The 23,836-nt window shown below is 54.9% G+C and overlaps 2 protein-coding genes across 3 annotated transcripts; one reads left to right on the plus strand and one right to left on the minus strand.

Annotated features, from left to right (window-relative positions):
* The first annotated feature begins 670 nt into the window (after window positions 1-670).
* Window positions 671-12,936, plus strand: LOC119106217 (mitochondrial glutamate carrier 1). 2 transcript variants are annotated; one of them, XM_037229822.1, is made up of 8 exons: window positions 671-709; window positions 1,632-1,716; window positions 6,448-6,582; window positions 6,907-7,056; window positions 7,494-7,627; window positions 8,546-8,737; window positions 10,590-10,746; window positions 11,392-12,936. In XM_037229822.1, exons 2-8 carry the CDS (start codon window positions 1,676-1,678, stop codon window positions 11,531-11,533), a joined length of 951 nt encoding a protein of 316 aa, XP_037085717.1. In that variant the 5' UTR covers window positions 671-709; window positions 1,632-1,675; the 3' UTR covers window positions 11,534-12,936. The 2 variants fall into 2 exon arrangements, with proteins under 2 accessions (XP_037085717.1, XP_037085725.1); XM_037229830.1 differs by lacking the exon at window positions 671-709 and adding an exon at window positions 900-970.
* A 50-nt stretch (window positions 12,937-12,986) lies between these two features.
* Window positions 12,987-19,431, minus strand: LOC119106206 (2-aminoethylphosphonate--pyruvate transaminase). Its single transcript, XM_037229815.1, has 5 exons — window positions 18,957-19,431; window positions 18,368-18,505; window positions 15,386-15,486; window positions 13,937-14,339; window positions 12,987-13,494 (listed from the first exon to the last, which is right to left on the minus strand). Exons 1-5 carry the CDS (start codon window positions 19,003-19,005, stop codon window positions 13,010-13,012), a joined length of 1,176 nt encoding a protein of 391 aa, XP_037085710.1. The 5' UTR covers window positions 19,006-19,431; the 3' UTR covers window positions 12,987-13,009.
* Between the last annotated feature and the right edge of the window lie 4,405 nt (window positions 19,432-23,836).

A 23,836-nucleotide genomic window follows, 5' to 3' on the forward strand; every position in this document is an offset into this window, starting at 1 on the left:
TTGATGCCTTTCGGTCACCTTCCGCTTGCTAGGAGCGACGTGCGTGGCGGAAAACGCCCAGAAAACGCCCAAACGCCATTATAGGGTGCCGGACTTAGGGTGTGTTCACAGTGACCAAGAGAACAAAGATTATGTGCTGACGACGTCACTTATGACGCCTTACTTCATAGATTCTGCGCAGTTTGGCGTCCCCAGCGATCCGGACGACAAAACTTTTACATGACATCAAGTACAATTTTTCCCGGACGCGCAGAATCTTTTTTCTCGACTCGATTGGCGTGGGACAGAAATGGTGCAACAGACTTAATTTAAAACAGGCCAATTTGTGTTTGCAGGACCGACCATGAGTGATAAAAAGGGGTGTATACGTTCCAAAAACGTAATTTACAGTTCACATTCGTGAGAGCTTTCCTAGTATCTGCAAACAAAAACATGAATTCGTTGCACGCGCAATTATTGTCACGACAGATGCGAAGATATAAAAAGAGAGAAGCCGCAATGCAAGCACGTTGTTCAGGCATTCTACGTGACGTCTCATGGAATACAACATTTTGGGTGCGCTTTGAGTGCATCCTGACACGACATATCACCAGACGGGCAGTGGTTTTGTGACGTCATCTGTCGAACTCCCGACCCCACTATCCTCGCATAGTTAGCTGTCAAACGCATCGTAAATTTTTGCGTCGGGTGAAGGGTTGATGGGGGCGTGGTAAGGGGAGAAGCGGTATTAATTGCCATTATAGGGCATATAGGTCTGACGTTATCTGAGTCATTTATAAATGTGCCACTTTTAATGATGGTCGTGTCGCATGGCTTGCGTACTAGATCCAGTTTGTCTAGGCCGCTTTACCAAGTGCGATGCTTACGCCATTCACGCTGAAACATGGGAAGTGGGGCTTGAGCCCGTGGTCAGAACATCATTGATGATATTGGGTACTATGGACCATGCCTTTTAAGCAGTTTTAAGCAGGTTTGTAGCCTTTACATTCCTGGGGCCTTCCATTGGTCTCCCACCCTACCTGTCTGGTCTATTTACCTGCCTGGCAGCCAGAAATTCTTTTTCAGTTGACATCAGCCCCACCCGTATTTTTGGAGGCAATTATTTTTTGCTGTTCATTTCCCTCCCCTTCCCCTTACCAGTTACGTGAAACTGCACCCTACCCCTTATATATATATATATGTATATATATGTTTATATATATATATATATATATATATATATATATATATATATATATATCAACATTACTGTTGTGTTATTATTGAATGTCCCCTAAATATCACCCCCTGTACTAAGCCACATCATTACTGATCTGTGCGACATAGTTCCAAGCCACCAGATGAGCAGTAATTCCAAACTGGCTCTGACTTCGGATCACTTAAGTTGTTAATTGGCCATGATTTGACAAAACAAAATAAATTTATTTGGGCAGAATTCCATGTATTTATGCATCTTTAAGCCTATGGCATGATATAGTCAGCAGGTGCTATTTCCACTGGACACTATTTCCTATGATGGGTACCAGACACTCACAAAACTGGGAATTGTATCAATAAAGCTGTTAGGTGTTCTGTTATGGCATGATGAAAAGTCGGGATGACCCACCATAATGTGAATGTGCTTGTTTCAGACTTTTGCTTCTTTTATTAAGCTCTGGCCATCTAATCCAGCAACATGACAGCAGGAAAAGCTAGTGAAGCTCCTAAGCATTTCAAGTAAGTTATTGCACCCTTTGTTAGAGGGCCAGAGAAATGTTAGCCATTTGTAATGTACACATGATATTTATTGTGATATATATATATATATCTATATATATATATATATATATATATATATATATATATATATATATATATATATATATATATATATACATACATACATACATACACATATACATATATACACAATGTATATTATGGACATGTGTAAGTGATGTGTCATCATTTTACTTGATGGATGGTTCTTCAACACCTGGGGATCTTGAAGAACTTATTATCTGAAGCATTGTGCACATACTAACACTAGACCAGGACAGTGGCCTGAAAAGTTGCATCCATCATGCTAATTTGGGATCTCAATCTCTCTGTGACACCTGTAACATATTTCCTGATTCCATGCAACTTAAGTGGATGCAAAAATAAATAGTCTTGCTGGATAAAAAAAAACATGAGGCACTGGATTTAGCTTTGGCTTTGACCTACTGATTTTGAATGAAAAAGATTGGCTTTGGCTTCTTGTTTCCTAAGTCTGAAGCCTTAACTTCAGACTTATACAGCATTGCAGCTTTAAGCCCTGAGGCCGCCAGCTTCGACTTTGTTTTCAGCTTGACATCGTGGTTCTGATGCAGCCATGTTCCTAGACAACACAAATGTATCAAGCCTAGGCAGTTTGCGTGAGCTGCCAACTAGGCACTGTGTTGTTTTTGTCTCTCATGCCTGGGTAGCCAGGCCACACCGGTCATTATCAGTTGTTTTAGCCTGGCCCGGCATATGCGGAGCAAGCTGAATGCCTTATTATATTACTGATGTTGTAAAGATTTTGTGTGTTAATGGCATCAGTGAGAGGCTCGCTAGGTTACCGTGACATTCACAGCAGGGCAAATTCGATGCTCGGCATCCGTTCAGATGTGCACAAGTATGGACCATTGCTGGGGGCGTTTGATATGGTGCTAACACAGCAGATGGATGCATGCAGCATTTTATGTTGTAGTCGTTTTAGTTCGAACACAGGTGTAGATCCAGAGGCTGAAGCAAGTCAGAAACCCAAGTCATGCAAGATGACAGCAGTTGTGTGGTAGAGCTGGGAACGTGGGCTTGTATGGAGGAAGCGATGGTGAATTTGCCCATCCCATAAATTGTGAACACATCCTGTTCCTTTAAAGTCTGTCATTTGAATTTGAAATCATTCAAGAATAGCAGGCATTTCTTCACGTGTTAGGTATTTTGCAGAACAGAAGGTGGTCTTTGATTGCAGTGGTAGATGTTTCATTCATAATTACATGGATGCATACAGCCAGTGGTAGCATTGAGCCAGGGAGCGACTTGGACGAATGGGGCGGAAACGCGTAGCAAAAAAGTTAAATACCAGCATAAAAACGCGGTACGTATCGGAAACGAAAAACCTGTCATTTGGGCGATGTGTCAAGGGATCTTCTTATCTGCTGGTGGCGTCTAAATGGTCGTGGCAGCCCGTGGGACGCACACCCCTAAACGCCTATGATTACAGTTCGTCTCTTAGCGTGTTTACAGCACTTTCATAATGTTTTGATGATCTTGGTCACTTAGCTGTGTTGTGGGGAATGTGTTCGACTAGTGGAAATATTTGTTATGAAGCCTGACCTACCATCATCATTACATCGAGCACCTAACGGGACAACTCATTGCGCGCAAACAGCAGGGACGCAGAATAACAACACCAAACCTGATGGCCCACACAAAACATGTGAACAAATATCCGCTGTGGGATCTGGGCTCGGCAAAAGTCGGCGGAGCAATCTGCTGGCACCGCGGCTTGGTCTTTCTCGAGCCATCCTGCCATGGTCCGGGTTTCCGCAGAGCGCGCTCGCCACCATCTGCCAGGTCACAATCTCAAAGCGAAAAACTCGACCCAACAACACCCCCCGCCAGAGCGTCCGGGTCGGAGATCAGCAATGTTAAAACCTTGAGCAAGATTCGTCACGAGCGACGGCAAGGGCGAGACAAACGACGGAACGGGGGCGAGCCTGCAGCTCGAGGTCCGCGTGGAGCACGCAGGACCGTGGAGGGTGCTGCGCTGCGCCCACCACGGCCAACCGACCGCGCCTGCCAGGCTGCCTTGCACTCCACGTCAGCTATGCGTTCGGCAACAGTGGCACTGCTAACAAAAGAAAAGGGGGTGTCACAACTGCACACGAACGCCTTGCCGTTCGCAGATGAAGCTCAGAATGCCGGGCGGTGTTAATACATAGGGGGCGCTGCGCGTTTGGCTGAGCTGTGCGTCTGCATAGATTGACCACAATGGTCAGAAGCCGGGACTGAGCGCACGCCGACCAGTGCTGATCACAATATGGTGCCGCCTGGTGTCTGATACGACTACCCCGAACATATAGCAGATACCTTGTTTTAGCTGAGCAACTGAACAAATTCCGGTCGCTTCTTTTCATGAAGCCTTCCAGAGCGCTCAGCAGATGTCTGTGCTGCTGTGCATTGCTGGCAAGGATTAGGGGACTTCAGTATACCCCACCACGAGTACGTGCGAGCCGTGGAGTCGCGCTCTCAGGGCACTGTCAGATATGTGGGGGCCGTGGAGTTGCACCCCCAGCGCACGGGCACGTGGGGCCGCAGAGTCACGCTCCCAGCGCACTGGCGCGTGGGGCCGCAGAGTTATGCTCCCAGCGCCCGGGCACGTGGGACTGCAGAGTCACACTCCCAGCGCACTGGCACGTGGGGCTGTGGAGTCGCGCTCCCAGCGCACTGGCATGTGGGGCCGTGAAGTCACACTCCCAGCGCACGGGCGCGTGGGGCTGCAGAGTCACGCTCCCAGCGCACGGGCATGTGGGGCCGCAGAGTCACGCTCCCAGCGCACGGGCATGTGGGGCCGTGAAGTCACGCTCCCAGCGCACGGGCACGTGGGGCTGCAGAGTCACGCTCCCAGCGCCCGGGCACGTGGGGCCGCAGAGTCGCGCTCCCAGCGCCCGGGCATGTGGGGCTGTGAAGTCACGCTCCCAGCGCACAGTCCCGTGGGGCTGTGGAGTCGCACTCCCAGCGCACGGGCACGTGGGACTGCAGAGTTACACTCCCAGCGCACGGGCACGTGGGGCTGCAGAGTCACGCTCCCAGCGCATCGCAACTGGGGCTGTGGAGTCGCGCTCCCACCGCGCACTGGCATGGTGGGGGGGAAGTCACACTCTCCCAGCGCACGGGCCGTGGGGCTGCAGAGTCACGCTCCCAGCGCACGGGCATGTGGAGGCCGCAAGTCACGCTCCCAGCGCACGGGCATGAGGGGCTGTGAAGTCACGCTCCCAGCGCACGGGACGTGTGCTGCAGAGTCACGCTCCCAGCGCACGGGCATGTGGGCCGCAGAGTCCGCCCCACGCCCGGGCACTGGGGCTGCAGAGTCACGCTCCCCCAGCGCACCCCGTGGGGCTTGGAGTCGCGCTCCCAGCGCACGGGCGTGTTGGCTGATGTATGCACAATTTGAGGAGAACAATCGTAAGGTGTGGAAAAGAATGGCTCCCTGACAGGCCGCCGTGCTCACCGGAAGCGCGGCGTGCTGGTTCTCCGCCAACAGTTACGTTGTCTGACAAACAAACATAGCAGCCTGATGGCAGCGCGCATCTCGCTCGGACAGGTGCCCGGCAGCGCCCATCGGAGCCATCGCCAGCGTGCCAGAAAGGGCAAAGCAATTGCACACACTCACTCGCGTTTGCCACATTTTGCCAGCATTTTACCTTCGTAGCGCCAGTATTGGAAAAATAAGCTGTGCAAAGTCAGCTGTTGAGAACATACTGCATTAGTTGGGCAGTGATGAGTTGTTGATCCACGTTTGCTGAAGACAGCTGATTCCCGGCGACGGTGAAGTCTTGTTATATCCCGAGTGCCTGTATAGCGCCACGCGATTAATGGGCCGGGTGGACTCTGAATAGTAGACACATTGGAAATGGAACGGGGATGCATGTAACGCTCCTGATATGTGATCTATGGTGTCGTTGAAGGCGGCGCCCACCGGTGATACTGATGTAGTTTGCGCAGCGGACGAGGCAAAACCGCTTGTATGTACCTCGCTTCGTGCAGGGTGCAGATAGTGGGGTGGTTAACGCGTCTGCGTTAACCACTGTGCGCTCGGGAAGCCAGAGGTACCGGGGTTCGATTCCTCGTGGTGCCCGCTCTTCCTGCCAGGGTGAGGCAGGCGACGCCATACGGCCTCAGTAGCGAGTGCATGGTAAAGCCCCAATGACGGTGACGACGACATCACTGCGCACCAGCAGTTTAAATACGTGTGTATCCTTATCTTGTCACCTGTGCGTTCTCTGCCACATCAGTCAGATATTCACTTTATCCCAGGATGGGAGACCAATTTCTATGGATGTTGTTCAGCATAGAAGCCCTACACTTTTAAGACTGCCTCAGGCTAAAAAAGAAGAGATCGATGTGTTGCTGTTTTTCTGCATGCCTCTATCGAAACGAATATCAGCAACATAATTTTTAGACATTTTACATGTAAAACGTTCCTCACAAATGCTTTAACAAGTACCTCAGATTAAGATTGTTTGGTTGTTCAGAATGCTGGCTTGAACTGCTAGGTGGCCATATCTTGCGAGCAGTATTCGTGGAGAAGTCTGCTACTACTGCTGGTGGTGCTGCCTGTGCGTCTCTTTTGTATTGATGTTTTGTTGTTGTGGGTTCGTTATGTCGTATCCAGCTCTGTCCCGATATGTTGCCTCACACCACGAATGATTTTCCCAGGTTGGTACCAAAGATAGTCAATGGAGGCATTGCTGGCATCATTGGTGTCACCTGTGTCTTCCCGTTGGACTTAGTCAAGACACGGCTGCAAAACCAAAAAATTGGCCCAAATGGAGAGCGAATGTACAACTCAATGTAAGCCCTACTTCCTGCAGCGCATATAACACGGTGAAATATACTGGCTGCTAATACAGGACCGTGGCTGCTCGTCTTAATCGGAAACAAATTTGGAGCATGTAATATGTATCTGCACAAGTAACTTATTAGTACATTGGTATCAGAATGACGTATTAAACGGCGTGTTCACATATTATTCACCATCTTTTTCCGTGGCCCGTTTTCTGTACTTGAGTGGCTATATAAATGGTTATATGCATATTAAAAGTACGATTGCTGACTTAGGTTTTCAGTGGAAGCCGCGTGGCGTCTGTGCAGCTGCCGGTTGCGTGTTGTCGCCAGGTTCGATTGCTTTAAGAAGACGTACCGGGCCGAGGGCTACTTCGGCATGTACCGCGGCTCAGCCGTCAACATCGTGCTCATCACGCCCGAGAAGGCCATTAAGCTGGCGGCCAACGACTTCTTCCGCTACCGATACGCCAACAAACAGGGGTCAGTGCTAGCAGCCGGAGCCGGTGGCAGCCCACCGATACGCTACAAGCGGGGCTCAGTACGGACAGCCTGCTGCGTGCGGCAGGTCACCTACGGGCCGCCGATACACAGGCGCCAGTCACAACACACCTGTGCGCAGCCGGTAGCCGGGGCCTGATCGCTGCGGGCATCAGTCCTCGCGAGCGTCACGCCGCCGCACATGACTGACAAATGTGTCGCCGAGGCAGGGCTGCCGACACGGCGCCGTGCGCTATCGTAGTGAACCGAGCCCATGGCGTGCGCTGTCGTAGCGAACCGAGCCCGTGTTGCGCGCTGTCTTAGCGAACCGAGCCCGTGTCGTGCGTTGTCGTAATGAATCGGAGCCCGTTTCGTGTGTTGTAGTGAACCGAGCCCATGGCGCGCGTTGTGGTGAATCAAGCCTTTGTCGCGTGCCGCAGGAAGCTGACGCTGCTGCGAGAGATGGCGGCCGGTGGCAGTGCCGGCTTCTGCCAGATCATCGTGACCACGCCAATGGAGCTGCTGAAGATCCAGTTGCAGGACTCGGGACGCGTCGCCGCCATGGCCAAGGCCGGTCAGTGCGGGGAGCCAGCGCCTCGTGGGACCCGCCGGAGTGGGGATTGGGGCTGACCAGTGGCTGATCACAGGCGGGCAGCTGGCGGGGGCCTGTGTGTGAGTGCGCCGGGTGGACCGGGGCGCGGTCGGCAATGATGTGCTGGCTTGATATTGTGTGACATGGTAGCACCCCTCGTATATCGTAGGTCACTGGAACCCTGTTAACTTATACTGTTGGCGCCCTAGACGTGTGGCAGGCCTAGCTGTACTCAAACTAAGGGCACCCAGCCAAGTTCACCCTAACGTCTGAATCCTCAATCAAGGTGCTCTTTGTGTCGTCTTCGTGCACCGCTACCAATAATCATGTGCGATGCCCTTCACACTGCAGTCAGCCGGTAGAAGCGGCTGACAGAGCTATGTACGGCTTTCGCTCTCCCTGCGTACTCCCCCCCCCCCCCCAAACTGCCCTGCCTCTCTACTTCCCTCATTCCTTTCTCTCCATCTCCCTCTCGTTCTCCCTTCCCACGATCTCTCACTCTCCCTCCCCTCTCCTTCTCCCTGTACCTCTCCATCTCCCTCTTCTTCTGGCTTTTTTCTCCCTCTCCATCTTCCTCTCACTCTTCCTCTCCCTCTCCTTCTCCCTCTCCTTCTCTGTCTCCTTCTCCGTCTCCTTCTCCCTCTCCCCTCTCCCCCTCCCCCTTCCTCTCCTTCCCCCTCTCCCTCTCCCTCTCCCTCTCCCTCTTCCTCTCCCTCTCCCTCTTCCCCTCCTCTCCCTCTCCCTCACTCTCTCCCTCTCCCCTCCCTGTCCCTTTCCCTGTCTCTCTCCCTTTTCCTCTCCCTCTCTCCCTCCCCTCACCTTCCCCTCCCTCTCCGTCTCCTCCTCATAGCTTGATCCCCTTTCGCTCTCCCTTGTGACACAGCCCTGCGCGCCCCACAGCCGGGAAGGGCGAGGCGGCGCCGCGCGTCTCGGCGCGTCAGATCACGCTAGACCTGCTGCGCACGCGCGGTATCACCGGCCTGTATCGGGGCACGGCCGCCACCATGCTCAGGGACGTCTCCTTCAGCTGCGTCTACTTCCCGCTGTTCGCCCACCTGAATGCGCTGGGACCGCGCAAGGGTGACGGCTCAGGTAACTGCGGTGACGACACCGGCTCGCCCGAGTCCGCTGCGGCCGGTGGGCTCGCCCGAGTCCGCTGCGGCCGGGTGGGCCGGCCCGCCTGAGTCCGCTGCGGCCAAGTGGGCCGGCCCGCCTGAGTCCGCTGCGGCCGAGTGGGCCGGCCCGCCTGAATCCGCTGTGGCCGAGTGGGCCGGCCCGCCTGAGTCCGCTGCGGCCGAGTGGACCGGCCCGCCTGAATCCGCTGCGGCCGAGTGGGCCGGCCCGCCTAAGTCCGCTGCGGCCGAGTGGGCCGGCCCACCTGAGTCCGCTGCGGCCGAGTTGGCTGGATGCGTCAGGCCACTTCAGTGGCGTCCAGCTCACAAGTTGTTGAAGCGCTGTCGTGATCCGGGCGGTCTTTAACTCGTGCATCGCAGGATGTAAACACACCTTCAACGCTGTCGGTGAAATAAGACCACATCAGTTTGTCTTCGACATGCGAGATGCGAACACCGAGACACGTTGTGAGTGCGAGCATAGTGTTTTTAATGTCGTAGTGTCATCACATCTTTTTTAATGGTCTTCGTCCTGAAATGCTGATTACCAATGTTTATTTTGAATATTCGTTGGTAAAGGCTACTGTGATTACACCAGAGAGCCAACAACACGTCTGGACCTAGATTTACCGGGCCTGTTTTAATGAACGCTCACACAGCTTAATTTACTGACAGAATGAATTTGACGCAAGGGATCTTTGCAAGTTAAAAGATGTTCAGGTGTGCGCAACTCAGTCCATTGTCTTGCGGGTTGAACGACATGAACTTAATGGTATGTCACATCGGCTCACAATTGGCCTTGGACTCCGAACTTCAAATGTAAACTACAAGCACGAAAAAAAACACAGTTTCTTGACCCTCGCCTTCCACCCTATTTGTCGTTTAAAAATGACATATTGTGTGCCCCGAAGGTGGAAGTACATTGCGTGACAAGCTCGCGAAGGGATTAAGCAATAAACGTGAAAACATATATGATTGAGTCAAGAGATACACAGGCTTTTTGCGAGTTCAGCAATGTCTAATTTGCTGTTCTGGTTTACCTTTGAGATGCAGGCCACCAGAGCCACCCTTGCTTGGTTGTCTCCGAAACGCCAAGAACGCTATAGGCCGGTCGCCGACCACTGCATTACCTCGGTTTTTCTTAAAATAAGACGGTACGATCCGGGCATAATCCAGCTTGATGGAGGTAATATCTTCGAAGCCTGAAGCGCGAGGTATAGCGTCGGCCCGCCCGCCGGTGGCTTTGTCGAGGAATGGGTCGCGTGCGTTTATGATCAATGTCTCTGCTTTCCAAGAAGTGTTTGTTCAATGCAACAGGTATGTTGTCGTTTGCCCTCGTGGCTCTGACGGGAGTCCCGATATAGTGTTTCCCCACTGTAACGTGCTTCTTTCTGGTCGTTGCATGCCAGAGCGATCCGTTTCGACAAGATGCCAGCAGCTGGGGTTGCGGGGCACAATAGCTCACGTGTGTGGGCTCTGTCATTTCTGCTTCTCTTCTCGTCGTCGGTTGTTTCTGGGCAGGGGGCGGTGCAGGAGCAGGATGCTCGCAGGGCGTCTACTGCCTGGTCAGACGGTGGTCTGGTGATCACATAGTCGGTGCCGTCGGGCGACACTGTGTTTCGGCGTTGACAAGGCCTGCGCCGCCAGGACTGTGTGCGAGGCTGTGTCGCGCACACGGGCCCTGTGCTGGCTGGCCAGATGGTGTGGTAATCGGCGGCTTGTATCGCCAAGCTGCGGTACCTGTGTGCTCTGTGCCGCCACGCAAGGTAGGATTTTAGGTAGGTAGGTAGGATTAGGCGGCGCTGTAGCGCTGACGCGACCTGTGCCGCCAGGCGAGGCGGTGTTCTGGTGTTCATTCCTGTCCGGCTGCGCCGCCGGTTCGCTGTCGGCGCTGGCCGTCAACCCGTTCGATGTGGTGAAGACCCGGCTGCAGGTCATCAACAAGGGCCAGGGCGACGCCGTGTACTCGGGCATCGCCGATGCTTTCGTGTGAGTGGTGCCCTTCCTCCCCCCCCCCCCCCCGGACCGCTATCTAAATAATTGCCGCGTTTTCATTGTCTTAACTCTGCAAAATGCTACGTGCTTCCCCGCCAGCGCTTTATGGATCTATCGTTGCAAGTATTTGGGCACAGTCTTGGTGCCCTCCAGACCCGCTGCCTAAATAAAATGTGTTTTCATTGTCTTAGCTCTGCAAAATGCAGCATGCTTCCCCGCCGTGGCTATGTCGATCTATAATTGCAAGTATTTGGGTACAGCCTCGCTCGCAGGCTCTCCAACGCGTGGTGACCGTCTTTCGTGGCGGCTGTAGACGTTTTGTCCGTGTTTGTCAAGGTTGCGTTGTGCGATAGGATGACATGAGAATAGTTGGGCTGAGGCTGTCGTGGCGCTTGAAGTCATTGGACGCATTTGAAGCGTGGCAGTGCTTGGATTGCAAGCAGGGAGATCTCGTGTGCGATGAGAACAGCCCGTCATTTAAGTGGATACTTGTGACAGTTTTTACTGCCGCCCTTTGTATTCAGTCTGACTGCCGTATGTCGCCCATGGTTGAGCTGCCGGTGGATTGTCGCACAACAGGCGCTTCGATCTGGGGTGAAGTATGACCTCTGTGCTCACGGTCTTCCCCTCCGTTTCCAGCAAGATCATGAAGCAGGAGGGCGTGCGGGCCTTCTTCAAGGGCGGCGCCTGTCGTATGATCGTCATAGCGCCGCTGTTCGGCATCGCCCAGATGGTCTACTACTTCGGCGTGGCCGAGGCACTGTTGGGCTATGAACGCTAGTGGAGGCCTAGTCTCGATTGTCGTTCGCGGGGGTTTGGTGAGGCCGCTACAAGCCGGCGGCGAGCCGCCCCACCCCGGTCCCGGGTGTAGCCGCGTTAACATCCTTAGACACGATGTTGTTTTAAAAATGGTGTGTGTGTCCGTGTGTGTGTATGTGGAGGTGGAAGGCGGCGAGGATGGGTCCTTGCGCCGATCCATGAGTGCGCTGGCGTTCGTGTAAAACTACACCTAAGTCAGAAGGCATGGCCCATGGATCGCGTCTTTTTGCCCTGTCCGTAGGTCCCGTTGTTAGTGCTGTGTGCCATTTTCCTTTGACAGCAAAACTTGGTTTTATTTTGTTATATTATTTTTTGGTGCGAAGCTCTAAAACAAGCAATTTTCTTGAACGCGTGGTTTCGTACATGACGCGAATGAATAGTTGACCTCCCTGTCGCAGGGGAACATTGTCAGCGTTAGAGATTTACAATGTCAAAGCATTACTCAGTGAACTTACCTGCCTAACGCTAGTTTTCTCTAATGGTGGGCACTTCATGCCGTGGATAGAGCATCCGTTACTTTGGTGTTCTGGTGCATTAGTTGCTGTGGAACGCCAGTGTTTCTGAGGTCGCAACGTATCATTACGCCCCAGATGTGTGAAATTGTGCTCCAGAGGTAAAACTATGCCATTGATGTATAACATTACGCCCACCTCACAGGAGGCAGACCCCCGCCCCCTCGGCCAGGCTTAGGTTGCTAGTTACACCCCACCCAAGGCCGCCGCGGCCACCTGCTATGCGATTCCCAGGTAGTGCGGTGTCCGTTTGCCCGTGTGTTTGGCTGTTCGATGTGAGAGTAGTCTGTGATGTGGGCGGCGGCGCCAGCGCCAGCCGCTCTGTTCTCGTCGAGATCTGGCTTCCAGCTGTCCCTGTGACGGCGTCGGTGGGGAGAGGCCGCCCAGGCTCCGAGTGGCTCCAGACGCGGGCGCTGTGCGCTTGGAAGTCCTCGTGTGCGGCGAATGCTGTCTCGCGAGCGCCGTCGACGTAATCTCGAGACTTCTCGTCTTCGCGGTTCTTGTGGCTATCTTTTTATAGCCACAGCGTTGGTTGTGGTGCTAACGGTCGAGGCGCCGAGAGGTCTCTGAACGCATTTAGTATTTTTTTCTGGACTCGTACCAGCCACCGGTGCTGATTACTGACGTGTGGCACAGAACAAATGAATGGTGTAATAGTGACACGAAGACGTCGGGACGTCTGATGTTCACCAGTTGTATTAACATTTGCTCAACACTGAAACCAGCCGCCGGATGTACACACGCGTGCAATTAATTTGCTTACGGACCCTCGGTGCGTGGTACCGGGCTCTCCGTGTGCGCCCCAGCAATCACCACCGACCACTTTATCGGAATACAAGCGCCACTAATCGCCGCTCTGCCGTGTTACGTCTCGGTCGGATTCCGTGCGGCACGCTGCCTACGACGGCGGTGCTGGAGAGCCGGTCTCACTGCGGGTCGCCGTAGGTGACCGGGATCGGTACCTGCATGTCACGCAGCACGGTCTCCACGCAGTCCACCAGCCGGTGCATATCCGGCTCGTGCAGGTCGCCGATGTTCCCGATCCGGAAGCAGTCTGCGTCGGTCACCTTGCCCGGGTAGATGACCTGGTCCAGCGCCGACAGCCGGCGGTACAGTTCCGTGAACGAGAAGTTTGCGTGCGTGGGACACAGGAACGACGTTATGATGTAGCAGTCGTCGCCGTCGCGCACCAGCGGCCGGAAGCCCAGCCGGCGCAGGCCGCGCTTCACGATGACGTTGTTGGCGCGGTAGCGGGACGCCTGCGCGGCCACGCCGCCGGCGCTCAGCAGCCCCTGCAGCGCGCAGTCGAACGCCAGCAGGGCGTGCGTGGGCGGCGTGAACCGGAACTGGCCGCTGCGCTCCAGCCCTGCCCACTGATCGAACAGGTCCAGGCTGAGGCTGCGGCTGTTACCTGCGGCCACGGTCAGACTCGGCGTGAGACAACGCGAAAGACGCCCAAACGCGACTTTAGGCAGTAGAGAAGACGGTCAGAGTGGTGTGAGACAACAACGAAAACAGTTAGACGTGTCGTGAGACAACGGGGCAGACGGCAGAGGTCAACCGTGACGCGAGGCAACAGGGAAGACGGCCAAACGTAGCGCAACACAAGATGGTCAAACGTGACGTGAAACAGTAGAAAAGACAGTCAGACACAGCGCGAGATAACAGGGAAGACGGTCAGACGTAGCGCGAGGTAATGGGACAGAGGTCAAACGTGACGTGAGAAAGCGGGGAATGCGCTCAGTTGTGGCGTTAAACAATAGGGAAGACCGTCAGACGCAGCGTAAGAACGCAAATAGAATTATGCGGAATAAAGCACTTAACACAACATCTGCCGGGATTGTCAAACCAACCTTTGGTTTGCTTCAGACGCTCGAGCCGAGCGATGACGAATCCGAAGCCGGGCACGCCCTCGATGCACTTGTTGGCCGAGCTGACCAGGTAGTCGACGCCGGCCGCCTCCAGGTCCAGCGGCACCGCCCCGAACGCGCTCATCGAGTCAACGATGAACGCGGCGCCGGGCTGCAGCTGGCGCACCAGTCGCCCCAGCTCAGCCACAGGGTTGAGCACGCCGCTGCTGGTCTCGCAGTGTACCATAGCAACAGCGGAGAGCGGGCCGGCGGCGAGCAGCGGCGCAGCTGCGGCCGGTGACAGCGCCTGCTCCTCCGACTGGTTGAACGTCTCGCACGCAATGCCAGCCGTGCGGCAGATCTGCTCCATACGCCGGCCGTAGGCGCCGTTGCAGAGGACCAGCATCTGCGGACGGGAGGGTGACGCCGACTGACCCCCGCGGACGGGAGCGTGACGCCGACTGACCCCCGCGGACGGGAGGGTGACGCCGACTGACCCCCGCGGACGGGAGGGTGACGCCGACTGACTCCCGCGGACGGGAGGGTGACGCCGGCTGACCCCTGCGGACGGGAGGGTGACGCCGACTGACCCCCGCGGACGGGAGGGTGACGCCGACTGACCCCCGCGGACGCGAGGGTGACGCCGACCGACCCCCGCGGACGGGAGGGTGACGCCGACTGACCCCCGCGGACGGGAGGGTGACGCCGTCTGACCCCCGCGGACGGGAAGGTGACCCCGACCGACCCCCGCGACGGGAGGGTAACGCCGACTGACCCCCGCGGACGGGAGAGTGACGCCGACTGACCCCCACGGAACGGAGGGTGACGCCGACTGACCCCCGCGGAACGGAGGGTGACGCCCACTGGCCCCCGCGGACGGGAGGGTGAACCCGACCGGACCCGCGCCCCGCTACAGTGCAACGCCGCCGTTATGCGCGGTCTGTTATAGATCACGCGGTATTGCTGCCGGCACTGGTTTTCCAGCTGATGCAAGCGAGGGTGTGATTTAATGCCCACCAGAGAGCGTTTGAACACCCACCGGAAAATCTTGATTTCACACGGGAGTTTTTCAAACCCAACCAACCCGAACACTGCATAAATTGGTGCGTTTGCTGAAGTCTTCGACCGCAACACTGCGGACAAACGCTACCATAATAAAAGCATCAATGGCATTTGTCTTGACCTTGATTGTTGACCTTGACCATCACTCGAAACAAATAAATGATGCTCAGCACTGGACAGTTTTGCCTCAGGCGTTCTGCCGGTGCGCTTGCTGAGATCATGAGCCTGTCCGGCCCGCGGGCGGTGCCGCCGCCGTCTGACTGCGACCTCCAGGCGGGATCACACATTCTGACCTTGACCTGGGATTTTATGGGGTGACGTCTGACCTTGCCCCCATGGAAGGGTGACACCGTCTGACCTTGACCCTCTGGCGGTGTAACACCGTCTGACCTTCGCTCCCTCGCGGGGTGACACCGTCTGCAGGACCGCTTCGATCGCGTACGTGCCGCTCCCCTGGACCGGGATGGCCGTGAACTGGTCATCCGACACGCCTGCCGGCGAGGAACGGCCAGGTCACCTGAAGCCCACCCTCCACCGGATGGGTCACCTGAGGTCCAAACTCCACTGGACGGACCAACTGAGGCCCATCATCCACTGGATGGGTCACCTGAGGCTCACCCTCCACTGGATGGGTCACCTGAGGCCCAACCTCCACTGGATGGGTCACCTGAGGCCCAACCTCCACTGGATGGGTCACCTGAGGCCCAACCTCCACTGGATGGGTCACCTGAGGCCCAACCTCCACTGGATGGGTCACCTGAGGCTCACCCTCCGCTGGATGGGTCACCTGAGGCCCAACCTCCACTGGATGGGTCACCTGAGGCTCACCCTCCACTGGACGGGTCACCTGAGGCCCAACCTCCAATGGACGGGCCACCTGAGGCCCAACCTCCACTGGATGGGTCACCTGAGGCTCACCCTCCACTGGATGGGTCACCTGAGGCTCATCCTCCAAAGGACGGGCCACCTGAGGCCCACCCTCCACTGGATGGGTCACCCGAGGCCCACCCTGCACTGGAAGGGCCACCTGAGGCCCACGCCCCACTGGATGGGTGACCTGAGGCCCACCCTCCACTGGACGGACCACCTGAGGCTCACTCTGCACTGGATGGGTCACCCGAGGCCCACCCTCCACCGGACAGCCCAGCCGGCCGCCCCACTGGTCTGTGAACGGAGTAGCAGAGCACAGAGTACATGCTGGCCTGAGCTTTCAAGGGCCGGGCACTCGGATGCAGGGGCGCAGCCAGAGCTTTGGCAACTGGGAAGGGACACAGGACTCACAAATAGACTCCTGGTGGTGGAAGCCTCTCCAAGAAAAAAAGAGCAAATATGGTTCCTGTCATTTCGGGGGATGAGTCTTTATTTCATTTGTTTGTTTTCCTTAGCTAGAACAGAAGCAGGAAACCACCGGAAGATTCAGTATGTTTTTTAACCAATTGAGTATGTATTTTGAATTTAATCAACTGAAGCAACCAGGTGTTAAAGACTGCAAGAAATGAACCGCCGGCGCTAGTGTTCTTCAGAAATATTAGACACTGTGAGCGTGGATTGCAGATCGAAACGGCGCCAAAAATTTGTGTCAACGTGGCGAACCCATGTCTGTCTGGCAATGTCCAGCCTTGGTCCAGAACCGAATAGTGAAAAATTACTTGGCATAGTTTTGAACATGTGCGCACGGAAGTCTTCAAACAAAAGCCCGGCGACCGGCGTTGCAGTCTCCGTAGGCCGCGTAGTGCTCATCTTGCGGCCAGCATTTGGTGACGGCGAACAGGGGAAGAAAATGACGAAGTACCTGAAAGAAGTACCTTTGGACGCTTAAAGACACCAATTCGTACGCCCAGAAGTCAGTCCGAGCGCACATTTGACCAGTGCGATTTTTAGATTAATAATGGAACGGTTTAGCCTTTACAGCACCTCTCCATGCTCAGGAAGTGGCCCTCAGGCCCACACCGACACGGAGCCAACTGTTTGATACTGGCGGTGTGTGGCCGACAAAGAGGCCAGCATTTTAAGGTTCAGCTATGCGGGTCGAGGCCCCGTATTGCGACTCCCGGACAGCGCTTCGAGCCCACAGCTGTCGGTCCTCACGGGCCCGAGGGGCACCTCGAGTCCTAAGGGGGAGGCACGTGTCCCCTGTGCCCCGCTGCCTGCGTCACTGCTCGGGTGCATATCGTGTGCAAACCAGAGGCAGCCCAGGCCACTCTAGGTGTACTCGTGTGGCCTCCACACGAGTGTGTTTGCTACATCGAACTCCAGATGCGTCCTTACATCATCTTGCTGATCTCGGTTGTTTATCTTCTGGTCTCCCTGCCGTTCACCGGACGTGGGCTGTAACCGCGCTTTCCACGGCTCGCAAGCTTAGCCTTTCGCACACAGTTTGAGCCGGATCACAAAGGCGTGGGCATTGACAGTGTCGTCAGAGGTGTCGTCGCGTCGAGCACGGACGAGCATTGGCGGTGTCCTCTTCGGACCGTGCATGACCCCCATATAAGCGAGGGTGCAAAGAGCTCGGTCTCGGAGCACGTGTTTCGCAGCTTTACTAAAAATGCTCGGAGCCCGGTGACCGCCAGTCCAGGGATGTAAAAACTGCACCGTTGCCTGTCGGCAGCCACGGTCTTATTGTTTCGAAGCTGTCCGCCTGTCCCGCCACCGAGTTGCATCTCTCCAACACAGGTCCTCCCCAGACCGTCGGCCGCTCGGGCGCCAGATCCTGATGGCCCCTGTGCCCTTGGCATCGGCATCTGACTGACAGGCCGTGGTCGCCAGCCGGAAGGCACGTGGCGCCGCTGGACCTCGTCACCCCGCGCTCTGACCTAAACTTGAGACGGGGATCCGACGGCGACCGTCGGGTGCAGGCAGCGGCTGTCACCCGGACACGTGCGCCCCGCCGTCGCGTGTGAGCGCCCCACAATAGGTAACAATGTGAGCATGCTGAATGCTGCCGTCAGCAACAAAAACGCGACTCTTTGCAAGCTGTGCCGATTAAACTGTAAGGTCTCTGCGAACGGGCTGGTCGACCATGCGCCATCTTGGACGTTTTAGACCGACTTTATACAACATGTCTTCGCAACACAATCCGGGCTCGTGTCGGTTATCTGCCCCTATAATGAGCTGTTTGCATAGTATCCGTTGGTGTGCTGAATGTTTGCCGGCCTGATCGAGAGTGGGCGCTCCGCGCAACGCTCAGGCCTCAGGCCACTGAAAACAACCGCCGTTCCAGAGCATGGCGGCAATAGGATTCAGGCCTGGAGAACGGGCGGACTGCTCCCGTTGCTGATCGTGCAGGTGATCAGCCCTTTCCACAGCAGTGCCGTCAGGCGACTCTGGAGGCGCGGCAGGTGCAGGCGGAGGGCGGGGGGGGGGGGGGCTCACCGGCCAGCTGCAGCAGGCCGCGCCGGATCCGGCGCACCGTGTCGACGAACGCCGTATCCCGCGAGCCGAGGTCGCGAAGCATGGCGCGCCGCACCTCCGGTCGCGTGTTGAGCGGGCCCGGCGTGAACAGGCGCTTGTCTGCCGAACAGGGGCACAACGCACTAGCACGTGCCTGAGGCCGGCATGGGTTTGACCGAAGCTGCGCCGGGGACACCGCGACACAGCTGACTCGCAAGTACATCAGCTGAACCGGCCCAGGCCACGCCGCACCGACGCCTGCTTCACCGGACCGGGAGAGAACACGGAGGGCCGCTGAGTCGTGACGGAGTCGGTGTGGGCCGGGCTTCCGACTGTCACCAGTCATCGAGCCTTACATGCGTGCGAAAGCCCAGCACAGGCTCCAGAGCGCGTCAGTGTCGCAGGAGGCGGGCCGGACGGGCCGCTGGCTCACCTGGACGTGACGGAGTCGGTGTGGGCCGGGCTTCCGACTGTCACCCGTCATCGAGCCTCACATGCGTGCGAAGGGCCAGCTCAGGCTCCAGAGCGCGTCAGTGTCGCAGGAGGCGGGCCGGACGGGCCGCTGGCTCACCTGGACGGGCAGCGGTGCCGTTGACGAGCGGCTCCTGGTCGTCCGTCATGGTGCCGTGACCGCGGTGGTGCCGCCGCCGACCGAAACACTCGACTGCAGGCCGATTGCTGGCCCAGCAGGCCACGCGTACCGTCCACCAGACACGTGAGGCTCGTTTATTTATTCACCATGGACAGACTGGTGCGAGGCGATGAGGGAGTGATGCTGTGCGGATGGCGCACAAACAGGGCGACGATTCCGGTGAGACTGGACAGGCAAGCTGTCGTCTACCTGCAGGAACACGGAGCTCGGCAGCAGCTGTGCCGTCAGCTCCCAGAGACCGGTGCCGTCCGACCGCCGCCCTCTTGCCCGGCCGCCGCGCCTCGAGCCCACGTGCTGTCCGGCCGCCACGCCCCGAGACCACGTGCTGTCCGGCAACCGCGCCCCAAGCCCACGCACTGTCTGGCCGCCGCGCCCCGACCCCGCGCACTGCCCAGCCGCCGCACCCCAAGCCTGCTGTCCGGCCGCCGCCCCACGCGCCCACGAGGCCCTGCTGCCTCACATCGATTGTGCAGAGCGCAGCTGGCGACGCGCGCCGTGGATGGCGCATGCGCCCATTGCCAGCGCAGCTGAGCGCAGTCATACAGCTGAATGCAGTCAAGGCTGCTAAAGAAGGCTACGCAGACGTGACGTCAGCACGGGACTAATATTTGGTAGCCCGTAGTATGGTTTTTGGTTGATACTACGCAAAAGTCGATACATATTAGCAACATGTTTACTGACGGAGATTTCATGAATTAACTGGGTAGCAAACCTGTTCAACATCTCAATTTAAATGTTACGTGAGTAGACACTGTACGTTTTGTGTTCAAAATCCTCCAACGGTAAACCAATACTACGATCTACTTCCAAAAATAAATCTTACTAAACAACGTTTTTCTAAGTTGTAGATTTACACAGAGCGTTTCTAGGCACTTCCAATCAGAGTTCTTCGGGATAAATCACTGGTGAATGGGTAAACCATCTGTCTGTCATTGCCATGCTGGGAACGCATTTCAGCAACAATTCTGGCGCTCTGTTGCAAAAAAAGTCATTTCCCAGCTGGAAATATTTCATTGAATGCGCTGGGTCGAAAAAAAATCGGCTTTTGGACATCTTTATGCTTAAACCATCCCGCAAAGGACAGCATTTTCTCGCCGCCATAGCGTTGGTGTCACATGACTTAGTCCCATGATAACGTCACAGCGTCGCTACCCAGAATGCAGTAATGCCGGGGCTTCGATGCAGCCTCGGTGATGGCCGTGGGTGTGCGGGTGGAGGCGCGTGGCGTGGTCGATCCCTCGCCGCACTCGCGTACACACAGCATAGTCGTCCGTGTTATGAAACCAACCGAAGTGTGAGAAAAAACGAGCTAGTCGGAGAGCCCCCATTTGTCGGAGTTTCTGAGGTTACATTATTGTGCTCTGTTAGTGTGAGCATGATCCATTGCGCGCGTAGGTATGCATGAGCTTTAACCAATGCAGTAGGTTCGATTGTGGACTACAAAACATCCTGGTTGATTATGAAATTTTTGAGCGCTGTTTCATTGCAGATGCAACTTAATATGATAAACTCAAAGCTAAAGGTGGCCACGTCCAACTGTGATTTCTAAAGAATATGCATAAAGAATATGCAGAGAAACGCACAATATGCAAAGAATGTACCATACCGTGTCATTGCAAAGCATCGAATAATCTAAACTTTGTTGTTTTGTATAGGCTCCTTGTCGTATTTTCCCTCCTAAATCTCAACTTTAAGCACCGATAAATGTTTTCAAAATCAAAATGATCTTAAAGCTCTCAGTATGATGAATCACCAGTTGTTATCTGTGGGGCTTGGTCATACATGATCGAAGCCGCTTTCCTGCTCTTGCGTAGGACGTTTGAGGCTCTCGCTCGTAACGCCATCAGTCGGACAATATCCGAAGCTTACACTACAGCCTTCGACTGTCGAGGTCTGCATATGGGTTCTGATGTGCTAGCGCCAACAGATTAACTTGATGGCAGGGGCGTGACTTTATATGCTCCTGGGGTGCCTGAACTCCCCAGTGCCGCCTTCAACCCCCACGCCACCCCAGTGGTCCTCTGAGCCCCTCAAGACATGAGCGGAGGGAATATTGGGCCAAATACATACAGAGCAAGCATCTCAACTTTTGGTGTATGAGATAGTAGGTACTTCAACACACCACTTTTAGTGCCATGTTAATTTCGTACCAAATTAACCGTCGTATAATAAGTAAGTCATTCTGTATGTGCCTAATGTTTTCGTCATGCCAACTCTTTCAGATGTTAACCAGTCTGGCAATGTTTGATAACTTTTGCAAATGTTAACACCTGCGTTCAAATGAAGAACAATGAACTGCAATATGCGGCAGCTTGTAAAATTTTAGGGTTCCCCAGATAAAAGTCAGCGCATGCTTTCCCAAACAGTGGCAATTGCATTTGTCGCACAATGCTAGCTGTGGTGGTTAAGCAACGCGATCAGTGACAGCGGTAGTCACCAGTGATCCCTCACTTAAGTTTACTTAGATGCTTTTCTGAAGGTGGTCTCGGCGTGCACTGATCCTCGACAGCACCAGCAAACATAGTTAAAAGACTGGATTCCGGTTGACCCCAGCGTCCATTACACTGAATAATTTGAGATGATGCATGAAACCGACGATGCATTTTTGAAGCTGTTCTTACCATGCAATAGATACCAAACATCGAGCAAAACATGAGCGTAGTGATTTCCAGTCAATTTGACCAGTGTCTGAAGCGTGTCGCTTGGCAAAGCTGAAGGCGACACGAGAAGCTGCACTGCCTACTGTCGAATATCAGACGGCTGCATGAACCAGGCATCCTATCTCATTAACAATGCGGCGTGTGGCAAGTCGTGCGATCGTGGCTAAAATTACCTACTTTGGCCAGATGGTGACCGATCGATGGCACACCAGCCTGACAGCCTTTTTGAGCTGTAGTTTCTGCAGTTAAGAGGGTCTTCCCACACAACATCCTTCGAAAGCAGTTGGTTAAGCCTTTCGGTGTTGACAAGGCATTGGACTGAAACGAGAGTTGTCACTTTGGAAGTTCGGTTGGGTGGCTCAGCCGGTAAGGTCAGTCTAGCCTACCACAGTACCCGCTTTCTCCCCGGATTACGGCCACTTTGGGTTACGTCCCAGATGAAAAAGAGTGTGAGCACTTATCTCAACAAATTTGCCCGATAAAAGAACTATATACGGAAGAATGGCATCCCATTTCAAGTCCATCTGAAACTGCATCTTTGCGAGAAGCTAAGCATTGGGCGTAATCCACAGAAACGTCTTACCAAGCCGGTCCGATATAGTCACTTGAATTAGGTCTCACTTGTCATGCGTGGGAGGTGGTTCATGGAAGATGGAAAGTGGTGTTAACAGAGAGCCGCGAAGAGACGGTTCTGTGCGGGTCAGACCACGCCATGCCCGACGCACGCAAACTAGTGAAGAGTGTGCGCATGACGCGTTATCCCGGGTAGATGCCACGGGAATGCAGCATGCGCACTGCCAGGAAGTACCTGTAACTAGAAGTAAAACTGAACTTGCACGATCTCAACAGGCATGCCGATAACTAGAACAGAGTGGGTACAAGCTGTTGACCGGGCGCGTCACTGGAGTGGCCGCAGTAATAAATAGCGCGCTGGGCGCTTTCACACGTGTCGTTGAGGCGATCAGGTATGAAGCTGACAAAGGCAAGAGAGGCCTCGCGCTCGTGATGTTTCGACCTTTTGAGTTGGGAGCTTGCTGATGATATTCGATCTTCAGTTTGCAAAGAGTAACTGCGTAAGGGACGATATCAAGTAAGCAATAGTCACATCGAGAAATTTCGACGTTTTAAAGCTATGCTCATGGTCCGGCTTCTACGCAAAGACCAGTTAACACCACGCCCAACACCGTGCCAACTCTGGAACACACCACGCACAATACGGCGACTTCATTCTGCAACACTTTACTCGTGATACAATCAGGTGATAGATTACTGCCGAACCGTGCTTTAAACCGTGGCCGCTTTCACACCGCATTAATATTCGACCCACCGCTCAATGACTGCCAAGAAGGAAATCCTTATTCCGCGAATGCGGGGATTGAAGCTTCTATCTTCTGATCTCCAGTCGTGTGAGCGTAGCTGTGCTAAAAGATCCTTCTTTTCCGTGAGGGCGAGTACCCGGAGCACTGAGTGGGGCTCCCCGCCTGTAAAGCACCTTCTCGATTGAAGAAATGTCAGGCAGACGCATATACATAAAAAGATCGAGCACGTGCGATGTAGTTTTACGACGACCCTGGCCGATCAGGCCATTAGAGAGATACATCATATCTCATAGGTCCTTTCCCTGGCGCGGAAGGCCTTCTGATACGCGCAATTCAACCTGGGCAAGAGCCCTCATTGACGCAATACCATCCCTGATCGCCGCTGGTGGTCAAATAGCTGGCACATGGATAATAATTGGATACACAGATAACTGGCACATAGATAATTGGCACACGGACTCAAGTTCGATTTAACGGGTCCACGCTGGAATTGGGTTAGAAGGATCACCGTTCGGTATTAACAGGGTCCTGACTGGAACAGGACCCTGCGATTGCCTCGGTATGATCCCTCATCACAAGTTTTCATGTTTCCCTTCATTGTCAAAGGGCCTGACCAACGCAAGAGGCCCTCTGTCAAGCGGGGTCCCGTCCCCGTCCCTGTCAGCAAATCGTTCCCTCACTGACTCGAAGCCCGTTGTTTGTACAGAATAACCTGTTAGACACTGGGTATCATTGAGCAATACGGGAGCCCCGGCCAACGTAAATCGTGGGCCCGGCATAGCCGCTGCTTAGGAAATGGGCGCCTAGACCTCAGGCCAAC

This window comes from Pollicipes pollicipes, unplaced genomic scaffold (assembly GCF_011947565.3).
Source record: "Pollicipes pollicipes isolate AB1234 unplaced genomic scaffold, Ppol_2.1 Scaffold_2555;HRSCAF=2994_pilon_pilon_pilon, whole genome shotgun sequence".
NCBI classification, from domain to species: domain Eukaryota; kingdom Metazoa; phylum Arthropoda; class Thecostraca; order Pollicipedomorpha; family Pollicipedidae; genus Pollicipes; species Pollicipes pollicipes.

Excerpts from the sequence above, each read along its gene's own strand:
- LOC119106217 (XM_037229822.1), top strand. The coding sequence starts at position 1,676 with ATGACAGCAGGAAAAGCTAGTGAAGCTCCTAAGCATTTCAA. Across the intron at positions 8,738-10,589 it reads GCGCAAGGGTGACGGCTCAG|GCGAGGCGGTGTTCTGGTGT; the intron begins GTAACTGCGGTG and ends CTGTGCCGCCAG. Across the intron at positions 10,747-11,391 it reads GGCATCGCCGATGCTTTCGT|CAAGATCATGAAGCAGGAGG; the intron begins GTGAGTGGTGCC and ends CTCCGTTTCCAG.
- LOC119106206 (XM_037229815.1), bottom strand. The coding sequence starts at position 19,005 with ATGACGGACGACCAGGAGCCGCTCGTCAACGGCACCGCTGCCCGTCCA. Across the intron at positions 15,487-18,367 it reads CGGCCTGCTGCAGCTGGCCG|GCGTGTCGGATGACCAGTTC; the intron begins GTGAGCCCCCCC and ends CCTCGCCGGCAG. Across the intron at positions 13,495-13,936 it reads GCGTCTGAAGCAAACCAAAG|GTAACAGCCGCAGCCTCAGC; the intron begins GTTGGTTTGACA and ends CCGTGGCCGCAG.